The 13,434-nt window shown below is 43.7% G+C and overlaps 1 protein-coding gene across 1 annotated transcript in view; it reads right to left on the bottom strand.

Moving 5' to 3' along the window:
- The window catches only part of SAE1 (SUMO1 activating enzyme subunit 1), a 55,501-nt gene that overhangs the window by 17,725 nt on the left and 24,342 nt on the right, over positions 1 to 13,434 (bottom strand). Inside the window, exon 5 of the mRNA XM_073549338.1 lies at positions 8,230 to 8,329. Within this exon, the coding sequence (XP_073405439.1) occupies positions 8,230 to 8,329 (100 nt within the window). The remainder of the gene's footprint in view (positions 1 to 8,229; positions 8,330 to 13,434) is intronic.

The raw sequence follows: 13,434 nt of genomic DNA, 5'->3' as shown, positions 1-13,434 counted from the left end.
GCACCAGGTAGGATAGGCAGGGAGTTAGCAGCTACCTCTCTCAATTTTTTTGGCTCATAGTTAAAAAAAAAAAAAATAATAATAATAATAATAATAATAATAATAATAATAATAATAATAATAATAATAATAATAATAATAATAATAATAATAATAATAATATATATATATATATATATGTGTATGTGTGTGTATATATATATATATATATATATATATATATATATATATATATATATATATATATATATATATATATATTAGTCCTGGACAAACACCTTTAAAAGTCTGGTCAAGATTTAAAAAAAAAAAAAAAAAAAAAAAAAAGGTGTCTCATACTGGCTAATACTGCATTGCTGGTGAAGTGAATTCTATCATCAACCTGGGGATAGTTTTTGCTGCCAATATACAATGGGGCCTTATCTCCTTGAGAGCTAATGATTGAGCATGTTAAAATACAATATGCCGAAATTAGTGGGCTTGGTGTGGTTCATCTGGTATGTATGGCCATGTTTAGCCGTTTATTATGGAGCGATCTAATGGCCAGATAATATCCTCAGTGGCCATCATTACTTGCATGTAAATATCTGATTGGTATTAGTAAGTAAATCTTTTCATCATATGCTAATTAATTACCTGAGCTATAAAATAAGAAAAAAATCCAATATAAGCTCCATCAACAGCAGCTAGATGACAGTGTATAGGCAGATTTATTTTCTATAGAGCACAGATTTTAAGCCCTTAGTTACAGAGCCAATTTGGTACTTAATGACCGGGGCAATTTTTACAATTCTGAACAGTCACTTTATGAGGTTATAACTCTGGAACGCTTCAACTGATCCTCCTGATTCTGAGAATGTTTTCTCGTCACATATTGTACTTCATTGTTAGGGGTAAAATTTCTTCGCTATGACTTGCATTCATTTATGAAAAAAAAACGGAGATTTGGCAAAAATTTTGAAAATTTAGCAATTTCCAAACTTTTACTTTTTGTACCCTTAAATCAGAGACTGGGGTCACACAAAATAGTTAATACATAACATTTCCCACATGTCTACTTTAAATCAGCATAATTTTGGAAACAATTTTTTTTTTGTCAGGACGTTATGAGGGTTAAAAAGTTGACCAGCGATTTCTCATTTTTCCAACAAAATTTACAAAACCATTTTAAGGGACCACATCACATTTGAAGTGAGTTTGGGGAGTCAATATAACAGAAAATACCAAAAAGTGACACCATTCTAAAAACTGCACCCCTCAAGGTGCGCAAAACCACACTCAAGAAGTTTATTAACCCTTCAGGTGCTTCACGAGAACTAAAGCAATGTGAAGGAAAAAATGAACATTTTACTTCGGAACCAACCTTTTTTTATTTTCACAAGGGTATCCAAAGAAAACAGACCACAACATTTGTTGTGCAATTTCCCCTGAGAACGCAGATAGCCCACGTGTGGGGGGAAAGCCGCTGTTTGGGTGCACTGCAGGACTCAGAAGGGAGGGGGCATCGTTTGACGTTTTGAAAGAAAATTGGCTGGAATCAATGGCGGGAGGCATGTTGCGATTGAAGACCCCTAAACAGTGGAAACCCCCCAATTCGAACCCAAACCCTAATCCCACCCTACACCTAACCCTAATCCCACCCCACCCCTAATCTCAACCCACCCCTAATCCCAACCCTAACCATAACCCTAACCCCAACACACCCCTAACCCTAATCATAACCCTAATCCCAATCATTCCCATAACCCCAACCCTAACTTTAGCACAACAATAACCCTAATGGAAAAATAACCCTAATGGAAAAATAGAAATAAATACTTTTTAGTTTAACCTAACTAAGTGGGTGAAAAGGGGGGTTTTATTTACTATTTTTTTTTATATTGAGCACTGTGATAGGGTCTATCACAGTGATCAAAATGAACCAATAGGAAAAATTTCCAATTGCTTCCGGATGCTGGCTGGCAGATCTCGGCAGGCGCACTGCGCATGCGCCGGCCATTTTCTCCCGGAAGAAGACGTCAGTGGCCAGGGGGACTTCATGGGGGGTTGCAGGGACTCCGGAGGTACCGGGGAGGGATCGGGGGACGCCATTTTTCTCTCTGATGTGCGATCACATGAGAGGAGAGAGAAATTAAATGGGAAATCTGCCTTTTATTTTTTCTGCAATTGCCATTATACTGTTAATAACTGTGATCACAATACTGGGGTCGGTAAAAATCAAACCGAATCATGTTCTCTATGAAAAAAATGTTTCAACTCACCCCTTAGCGTCCTCCGGATAGCAGGAACCATACCGTCGCACACAGCCGCCCTGTCCTGGCGGATACAAGTCCAAACACACAGTAATCTCCAGCGATCTCAGCAGGAAGGTAGTTATACAAAATATTCCTTTATTTCATTTTGTTAAAAGAACTGTTACAGGTTGTGGATACCCCAATGGATGATAAAAAATCCAACGCGTTTCAACTCAAAGGAGTCTTAACCCCTTAACCCCCAAGGGTGGTTTGCACGTTCATGACCGGGCCAATTTTTACAATTCTGACCACTGTCCCTTTATGAGGTAATAACTGTGGAACGCTTCCATGGATCCCGGTGATTCTGACACTGTTTTCTTGTGACATATTGTACTTCATGTTAAAATTTCATTGATATAACTTGCGTTTAGTTGTGAAAAAAAAAAGGAAATTTGGCAAAAAATTTTAAAAATTTCCCAATTTTCCATCTTTGAATTTTTATGCCCTTAAATCACAGAGATACGACACACAAAAACTTAAGTAACATATCCCACATGTTTACTTTTCATCAGAACAATTTTGGAACCAAAATTTTTTTTTGTTAGGAAGTTATAAGGGTTAAAAGTTGACCAGCGATTTCTCATTTTTGCAACACCATTTTATTTTTACGAACCACATCAAATTTGAAGCTACTTTGAGGGGTCTATATGATAGAAAATACCCAAATGTGACGCCATTCTAAAAACTGCACCCCTTAAGGTGCTCAAAACCACATTCAAGAAGTTTATTAACCCTTCAGGTGCTTCACAGGAATTTTTTGAATATTTAAAAAAAAAAAAAAAAATGAACATTTAACTTTGTTTCACAAAAAAAATACTTCAGGTCCAATTTTTTTTTTATTTTACCAAGGGTAACAGGAGAAATTGTTAGAAAAGTTAGAGAAAAGTTATTGAGCAGTTTGTCCTGAGTACGCTGATACCTGATATGTGGGGGGTGCACTGTTTCGGCGCATGGCAGAGCTCAGAAGGGAAGGAGCGCCGTTAAGACTTTTTCAATGAAAAATTGGCTGGAATTCAGATCGGACGCCATGTCACGTTTGGAGAGCCCCTGATGTACCAAAACAGTGGAAACCCCCCACAAATGACACCATTTTGGAAACTAGACCCCCCAAGGAACTTATCTAGCACTTTGAACCCCCAAGGGCTTCACAGAAGTTTATAATGCCCGGACATGAATATATAAAAATCGTATTTTTTCCCACAAACATGATCATTTAGTCCCCAATTTTTTTATTTTCCCAAGGGTACCTGGAGAAATTGGACACCAAAAGTTGTTGTCCAATTTGTCCTGAGTACGCTGATACCCCATATGTGGGAGAAAACTACTGTATGGGCACACATCAGGGCTCGGAAGGGAAGTAGTGACGTTTTGGAATGCAGACTTTGATGGAATGGTCTGCGGGTGTCATGTGCGTTTGGAGAGCCCCTGATGTACCTAAACTATTGAAACTCCCCACAAGTGACCCCATTTTGGAAACTAGACCCCCCACGGAACTTATCTAGATGTGTGGTGAGCACTTTGAACCCCTAAGTGCTTCACAGAAGTTTATAACGCCCGGGCTCGAAAATAAAAAAATAATTTTTTTTCCACAAAAGTGATATTTTTGCCACCAATTTTTTATTTTCCTAAGGGTAACAGGAGAAATTGGACCCCAAAAGTTGTTTTGCAATTTGTCCTGAGTAGGCTGATACCCCATATGTGGGGGTAAAACACTGTTTTGGCGCATGGCAGAGCTTGGAAGGGAAGGAGCACCATTTGACTTTTTCAATGCAGAATTGGCTGGAATTGAGATCAGACGCCATGTTGCATTTGGAGAGCACCTGATGTGCCCAAACAGTGGAAACCCCCCAATTCTAACTCCAACCCTAACCCCAACACACCCCTAACCCTAATCTCAGCCCTAACCCTAGCCCTAACGGGAAAATGGAAATAAATACATTTTCTTTTAATTTTATTATTTTTCCCTAACTAAGGGGGTGATAACGGGGGGTTTGATTTACTATTTGTGGTGGGTTTTTATGTTTGGCAGCTGTCATACGCTAAAAGACGCTTTTTATTGTAAAAATAGTTTTTGCATCATCACATATTGAGAGCTATAATTTTTCCATATTTTGACCCACCGAGTCATGTGAGGTCTTATTTTTTGCGAGGCGAGTTGACGTTTTTATTGGTATCATTTTAGGGCACGTGACATTTTTTGATCGCTTTTTATTCCGATTTTTGGGACGCAGAATGAACAAAAACCAGGGTTTCATGAATTTCTTTTGGGGGGTGCGTTTACACCGTTCCGCCTGCGGTAAAATTGATAAAGCGGTTTTATTCTTCGGGTCAGTACGCTTACAGAGATACCTCATTTATGTCTTTTTTTGTGTTTTGGCGCTTTTATGCAATGAAAACAATTTTATATAAAAAATAATTATTTTTGCATCGCTTTATTCTGCGAGCTATAACTTTTTTATTTTTTTGCTGATGATGCTGTGTGGCGGCTCGTTTTTTGCGGGACAAGATGACGTTTTCAGCGGTACCATGGATATTTATAAGCGTCTTTTTGATCGCGCGTTATTGCGCTTTTTGTTTGGCGGTATGATAAATAATTTTTGCTTCGTTTAATTGTTTAAGGGGTTCGCTAAAGGGGTTAACTAATGGGACAGTTTTATAGGGCTGGTCGTTACGGACGTGGCGATACCAAATGTGTGTACTTTTATTGTTTTTTTTTTATATTTCCAAAAAATGAATTTATTAGGGAATATTTTTTTTTATTATTTATTTAGCGATTTTTTTTAAATTACTTTTACACTTTTTTTTTTTTGTTTTTAACTTTATTACATTGTCCCAGGTGGGACCATCACTGTCCTGTGACAGATCGCTGATCTGTCACATCACAGATCACTGTGACAGATCAGCAATCTGTCACAGGCACTACACAGGCTTCCTCCTTGCCTGCACTTTGCAGGCACTGAGGAAGCCAGCTCCCTGCAGGCCCCCGTCGCCATCTTGGATTCGGGGACCTGCAAGGATGGAGCCCCCCGCAGCAGCGCTGCACATTGCGCTGCTGTGGGGGGCTCAGGGAAGCATGCCGATGCTTCCCTTTAACCCCCAGTACACCGCAATCGTGTTTGATCACGGTGTGCAAGGGGTTATCGTGTCGGGGGCTGGGTGTCAGCTGTAATAATCAGCTGACACCCGGCCGCGAACAGCGGCGCTCACCACGTGGGTGCCGCTGATCGCTGTGACATACTATCCCGTCCCTGGGAATTAAGTCCCAGGGCACATGGACGGGATAGTACGTCACATGGCAGTAAGGGGTTAAGCACGGATGGTAATCCATGATTAAGATTCATGGTAATCTATGATTAAGACTCCTTTGAGTTGAAACGCATTGGATTTTTTATCATCCACTGGGGTATCCACAACCTGTAACATGTTATTTTAAAGAAAAGAAATAAAAGAATATTTTTTATAACTACCTTCCTTCCTGAGATTGCTGGAGATTACTGTGTGTTTGAATCATGTTCTCTGGGGTCTCAGCTACCCCCAGGAGACGAGAACCCAGAGAAATTCAGACCCTGGGGGGCACTATACACTTATTTTTCAGCACCGTTAAAAAGCAGCGCTGAGGAATAAGTACCCTTAACTGTCACCGTTAGAAGGCGCATCGCCTCTCGTTAAGGGGTTAAAAAAAAGCAGAAAAACAAATGAAAGAGACAAATATACAAACAGATTTGCTGACTACACAATAAAAAGTTTGAGGGTTATGCTTCCTATAGCCAACCTGAGCGCAGTTACTCACCCTCTGTAATATATTACTAGTGTGGAATAACCATTACGCTACCGCACGGTCCTGAGCCGCTAAATTTAATAATGATGTCACCACTGAAAATCCCCAAGATGGATTCCCAGCAATAACACAGGTGAATGTGCTGTGCTCCATGAGACTGTCAGTCTTTTCAAGCGCGCGAGCATCGAGGGAGTTAAGGCCCCGCTGAGACAAGCAGCTAAATTGCAAAATGTTCCGCTACCATTGTATTCTTCCAGGCGGCGCGCGTTCGCTCACCAGTGGGGAATAAAACACACATCCCCCAAGCGTTTCTCTAATTTAAATATGTCACTTTGCGAAATCTGTCAAGTAAAAATGAGCTCCTATTTGCAACACATAAGCATTCGGCAGCACCTAAGGCGTCCTAATTGATGTCGGAGAGGAAGAAATTAATGAGGGGGGCGGCTCTGTCCTTAGCTGCGGAGATTACATAATCGTACCGCCATATAAAACTTTCAAGGAGTCTACAGAAGGAGCCGACGGCCTCTTCAGGTGACCGCAGACCCAACCCCTTACGGCCTTCGTCAGCCATCTGTGAGCAGGTCAGACCGCCAAGGAATTTTGCCTTGGGGTTTCTCAAGTCCTCATTCACTGACCACAATACCGTTCCGCTCATTACAGACAAATACTATCACCTTAACCCCTTAACGTTATTGTTGGTAGCCATTTTTGGGGAGATGGGGAAGGGGGAAATGGTTACTCGCTCACACCCACCCCGCCCCTGAGATCACAGGCGCCGTAACGAACAGAGGTAATCGGCACCTTACTGCGCTTGCGCTGCCCAAGGAATGACCAAGCTCGCACAAGATCTCGGGAAAGGGACGCAGGTCATTTAGAAGAGTGACCTGTCAGTCATTGAGAAGAGGCCGGCAGTGGACAGAGAAAGAGGCCAGAGAGCTGTAAGTGAAGGCCAAGATCCTTGCACTTGTGGCTCACCTGCACAAAAATTAAGATATGGAATTCTAAAAAAAGGAAATGGGGGTTCACCTGTTAAGAAATTCTTCATTTGTTAAAACTTAAACTACATTTTACTCATCGTGGAGTATCTGCCGCTGCTTCCGGTACAGTCTGCCATAACATCACACTCACACAGCCAATCTGTGAGCTCAGCGGCTTTGGCCGTGTAGATGGAACGCCTCTTTTAGAGGCGCTAAGCTCACCGACCTACTATGTCCATAATGTCGATGTAAGGTCAGTGCACACCAGGAGCCACACCAGAGACTCAGCGCTTCATCCAGGGACAGTGAATAACGAGAAGTTTGTTATTTTGTAAGATTTTCTGAAACCGGAACACTCCTTTAATGAGAAGGGCTGATTTGTGCAAGTCCATTTTTAAAGCAGAAAAAAAGCATCTTGTTACAAAAACGGCTAAACGAGTAATAAAAATATTAAATAGTAATACAATCTTAAAAGTAATAATAAAAACCTTAACACATTGCATTTTTTTCCTTTGTATTTACTGAACCTAAAATGGTGTGGGGTTCTTTTGTGGGTTTTAGAAAAATAAAATGCCTATAATTTTTTCAGCTTTTTTACTGCATTTTTTCCCTCATTGAGATCAATAAAAATCGAAGCTATATAAAAAAGTCTCAAAAACAGGGCTTATTAATGTGGAATTGTCAGAGTGATTTCAGAGAAATTGTCATTTTATTATAGGGAACTGGGGGTGGGGGAGATACACAACAAACACTTGTGTGCACATAACCAAGAAAAAAAACCCTGCAAAATCCTCTTATATTACATATTTGACAATTATCAAATCAGTTTTAGCGTTCAATTTCCCTGCAGCACCCCTACAGGTGAGATGAAGTATTACATGGTGCGCATCAGTAGGTTGTCTATATAATGCAGGACAAGACAGATCCTCCAAAAAGAGAAATGCTTTTCTAAACCACTATTCTGTCAAAAAGGACCCGGATTAGAAGACCCCTTACTCCAGTAACATAGATTTATCTAACAGAATATATTAAAACTGGTTCTCTGAACAGGAGAATGATCATTATTAATAAAGCCACATGTATGGGCAGAAGAACAGGAAGGTACGCCAAAGGGGCTTCATAAAAAGAAACGAGGGGCCGCCCGGACAATGCGAGTTGGGCCCGCTCTGGCACTTCTTACCTTTTTGATCATTGTGCTTTCTGCAGCATCGATCTTCGGCTTTTTAGCTTCTGGGCCGTCTTCAGAGTCCTGACGGGTTTTTGAAACTTTCATCTTCTCCCTGAAATATTAGTTTTATTCTTTATGCTCCATATAACTAGGGAGGTTTTAGAAAAATCTAAATTAAACATTTTTACGCAAATAAATTACAACCCCAGTTCGGAAAAAGTTGAGAATCTATTATCACCATTTCTTATTCACAGCAGAACACTGAATAGATCAGAAGGTGAGCGATGGACATTTTTCCAGTTCAGTTGAAAAAATTAACTTTGGAGAAGGCAATGGCAGCTACAAGTCTCAAAAAAGTTGTGCCCGGGCTGTGTCCACCCTTGTGGAGACTCTACTCTTTTTCAGAACAGTCTGAAAACACTTGAGTAGTGAGGAGACAATTGCAGAGGTTGTGGGAGAAGAACATTGTCCTGTTCTGATGTTGGATTCTCGCTGCTCCACACTTCAAGGTCCACACCAAATTTTTCGATTCATAATGCACCATGGTTTTTCTGTTAGTGAAAGGTCATGACTGCAGGCGGACGGTTCAACACCTGAACATTTCTTCTGTAGAGCCATGGTAGATGCAGTATGTGGTTAAAGCTTCTTTTACACATCCCGTGTTTTTTGCAGCCCGTTTTTGCAGTCGTATTGCTGTAATTTTCACGGTCTGCCGCAAAAAACTTTTTGGATCGCCGTTTTTCTGTTTGGGATTAGGTTTTGAAAAGTTGGGTGAAAAAAAAAAGGAGTTCTGCAAATACGTCTTCAAGGTGTACCGCAAAAACAAGCTTCTGTTGTTTTTACGGCACCACTGATTTCACTGGGGGCCGTGTCCGTAAGTAGTGAAAAATATCGAGCAAGCTCGATATTTTTTCACGGCTGTATATACGGCCCTCACGGCCGTACGGCGCTCCAATTTTTGCGGGCCGTTTTTGCGGCCCCTTAAAAATCTATTGGGGCCGCAAAAACGGCCTGCAAAAAGGAGATTTTTGTGTACTCACCGTAAAATCTCTTTCTCTTAGCCTTTAATTGGGGGACACAGAACCTTGGGTGTTATGCTGCTGTCCACTAGGAGGCGACACTATGCATAATCTGAAAAAGATTAACTTTGGCTCCTCCTCTGCAGTATACACCCCTGGACGGCGTCAGCCTTCTCCAGTTTTGTGCCAAAGCAGAAGGAGGAACGTAACCAAATAACATAACCATGCCTGTAAGAAGGCTACTATGTACGAGCTCAAAGAACAATATGAGAACTCAACAGGAAACAACGGCCCGTAAGGGCAACAGGGTGGGAGCTGTGTCCCCCAATTAAAGGCTAAGAGAAAGAGATTTTACGGTGAGTACACAAAAATCTCCTTTACTCTGTCGCCTAATTGGGGGACACAAAACCTTGGGACGTCCCAAAGCAGTCCCTGGGTGGGAAGCAGTGGACGAATATTGTGCTGACAGTCCCCTAGACTTGGGGTACTGCCGCCTGCAGAACCAGTCTACCCAGGCTCGCATCCGCTGAGGACTGGGTATGAACACTGTAGTGTTTCGTAAACGTGTGTAGGCTAGTCCAAGTGGCCGCCTTGCACACTTGTTGTGCCGAAGCCTGATGCCGAATGGCCCAGGAGGCCCCTACTGCCCGTGTAGAGTGCCGTGATACCGGCCGGAAGAGGGGAACTGTTAAGTCGGTAGGCCTCATGTATGGTGGACCTGATCCACCTGGCAAGGGTAGCATTGGAAGGCGGCAACCCCTTGCGACTACCTTCCGGAAGAATGAAGAGGGAATCAGATTTCCGGAAAGGTGCAGTCCTGGACACGTAAATCCGCAATGCTCTGACAAGGTCAAGCGTATGCAGAGCCTTCTCCACTCTATGAACCGGAACCGGGCAAAGGGAAGGCAGTGAAATCTCTTCATTAAGGTGAAAGTTGGACACAACCTTCGGAAGGAAGGATGGTACCGTGCGGAGAACCACCTTGTCCTGGTGAAAGGCTAGGAAAGGCCGTCTGCAGGAAAGTGCTGACAATTCCGACACTCTGCGTAACGAGGTGATCGCCACTAGAAAAACCACTTTCTGAGACAGAATGGAGAGTGGAACTCCTCTAAGAGGTTCGAAGGGTGGAGCTTGCAATGCTGTCAGGACCAGATTGAGGTCCCACGTATCCAGCGGACGTTTGTAGGGAGGAACCAATCGGGAAACTCCCTGGATGAAAGTCCTTACTTGCGGTTTAATAGCAATGCGCTTTTGAAAAAGGACTGAAAGCGCCGACACCTGACTCTTAAGCGAACTTAAGGATAGCTTGGCATCTAGGCCCGATTGAAGAAAACCTAGTACCTTCGGGAGGGAATAAGGGAGTGGGACTTGTCCATGAGATTCGCACCAAGAAAAGAAAGCTCTCCAGGTACGATAATAGAGCTTGGCGGAGGCAGGCTTCCTTGCCCTGATCATAGTTGCAATGACTGCCGGTGAAAAACCTGCCTGGGTTAGAATCCAGGTTTCAAGGGCCATGCCGTCAAATTGAGAGCCCCTGAATTCTGGTGGAAGAACGGACCTTGAGACAGAAGGTCGTGACGGTCGGGTAGACGCCAGGGGGCGTCTGCCGTAAGTTGCACGATGTCGGCGTACCAAGTACGTCTGGGCCAGTCTGGCGCGATGAGGATGGTCAGAACTCCCTCTTGCTTGATCTTCCTCACGACCCTGGCGATTAGGGGGGAGGGGTGGAAAAATGTACAGGAGTCGGAACTGGGACCAGTCCTGGACCAGGGCATCCGCTCCGAGCGACCGCGGGTCGTGTGTCCTGGCCATGAAATTGGGGACCTTGGTATTGAGATGGGATGCCATTAGGTCCACATCCGGGGTTCCCCAGCGTTGACAGATCTGGTAAAAAAATCTCGGGATGGAGAGACCACTCCCCCGAGTCCATTCCTTGCCTGCTGAGGAAGTCGGCTTCCCAGTTTTCTACACCCGGAATGTGTACCGCAGAAAGTACCGACCTTGTGTCTTCCGCCCAGCGCAGGATATGAGCCACTTCTCTCATCGCCTGGGCGCTGCGGGTCCCGCCTTGGTGGTTCACGTATGCCACAGCCGTGGCATTGTCCGACTGTATCCGTATGTGCGAGGCTGCAAGCAAGTGATGAAATGCTCTCAGTGCCAAGAGAATGGCCCTGATTTCCAGAACATTGATAGGTAATGTCACTTCCCTGGGTGACCACTTGCCCTGTGCCCTGTGATGTAGGTGCACTGCCCCCCAGCCTGTCAGGCTTGCATCGGTAGTCAGGATCTTCCATTGTCCTGAGAGGAATGGCTTCCCTCGTGTAAGCGAGTTTGGTTTGAGCCACCAATGCAGGGACCTCCTGGTTGATGACGTCAACCTGAACTCCCTGTCGAGGGAGAGAGGGTTCCTCTCCCAAGATCTGAGTATGGCTAGTTGAAGGACCCTGAGGTGAAACTGGGCAAATGGCACTGCCTCTATTGCTGCTGCCATCCTGCCGAGGATTCTCATGGCAAACCGGAGAGATCGAGGAGGACTGCGAAGGAGTGTGCGAACTCCCAGACGGATGGCCAGTGTCTTGTCCTTGGGAAGGAGCACCAGGCCCCTGGCGGTGTTGAATACCATTCCCAGGAATGTTAGAGTCCGAGTTGGGATGGTCGACGATTTCTGTAGGTTGACTAGCCATCCCAGGCGACTCAGAGTGTCTAGAGTGATTGAGACACTGACCTCGCAGTCTTTGAAAGTGGGAGACTTGACGAGGAGGTCGTCCAGGTACGGGACGACTAGGATGCCTCTTGAGTGCAGGACGTCCATGGTGGCCGCCATGACTTTGGTGAACGTTCTTGGAGCCGTGGCGAGTCCGAACGGAAGGGCGACAAACTGGTAGTGGTTTTGGTTGACCGCGAACCTGAGAAACCTCTGGTGGGCAGGAGCAATTGGTATGTGGAGATACGCATCCTGTATGTCTATGGAGGCGAGGTATTCTCCCTGCTCCATGGATGCAATGATGGACCGGAGGGACTCCATGCGGAAATGACGGACCCGTACGTAATTGTTGAGCTGTTTTAGGTCCAGTATGGGTCGGACGCCGCCTCCTTTCTTGGGGACTACGAACAAATTTGAGTAGAATCCTCGGAATCTCTCGTTCGCGGGAACCGGCACCACAACTCCTGATTGAAGGAGAGAGGAAACCGCTTGGTGGAAAACACGAGCCTTTTCTGGTGGTGTTGGAAGAACAGAAAGGAAGAACCGGTTCGGTGGAACGGAAGTGAACTCTATCTTGTATCCGGAAGACACTATTTCCCTGACCCACCTGTCTTCTGTAATAGGCAGCTAGACTTGCTGAAAGAGTAAAAGTCGGCCGCCTACTGGTGGGGTGTCTTCCGGAGGTCTCGAGTCATGATGAAGTGAAGTTCTGAGGTTTTCCTGAGGTTTTAAACTGATTAAATTTGCTGATGACACAAAGCTAGGAGGGATAGCTAATACTAGAGAAGAGAGAGAGAGGATTCAAAAAGATTTAAATAAACTGGAGAAGTGGGCAGCAACTAACAGAATGGTTTTTAACAGGGAGAAATGCAAAGTACTACATCTGGGCAATAAAAATGAAAAAAGCATATATAGAATGGGAGGAATAGGGCTAAGTGACAGCACATGTGAAAAAGACTTGGGTATACTAATAGATCACAGACTGAATATGAGTCAATAGTGTGATGCAGCAGCAAAAAAGGCAAATGCAATTCTAGGATGTATTAACAGAAGCATACAGTCTAGATCACGTGAAGTCATTATTTCCCTCTACTCCTCTTTGGTCAGACCTCATCTGGAATATTGTGTCCAGTTTTGGGCACCACATTTTAAAAAAGACATCAACAAACTGGAGCAAGTTCAGAAAAGAGCGACCAGAATGGTGACCGGTCTGCAAACCCTGTCTTATGAGGAAAGGTTGCAGGATTTGGGAATGTTTAGTTTGCAAAAGAGAAGACTGAGAGGAGACTTAATAGCTGTCTACAAATATCTAAAGGGCTGTCACATTGTAGAAGGATCAACTTTATTCTCATTTGCACAAGGAAAGACTAGAAGCAATGGGATGAAACTGAATGGGAAGAGACACAGATTAGATATTAGAAAAAACTTTTTGACAGTTAGAGTGATCAATGAGTGGAACAGGCTGCCACGAGAAGTGGTGAGTTCTCCTTCAAT

The sequence above is a fragment of the Dendrobates tinctorius genome, unplaced genomic scaffold, assembly GCF_039654945.1.
Source record: "Dendrobates tinctorius isolate UK_male_01 unplaced genomic scaffold, ASM3965494v1 ptg000158l, whole genome shotgun sequence".
NCBI classification, from domain to species: domain Eukaryota; kingdom Metazoa; phylum Chordata; class Amphibia; order Anura; family Dendrobatidae; genus Dendrobates; species Dendrobates tinctorius.
This window is presented reverse-complemented; position numbering and strand designations above follow the sequence as displayed.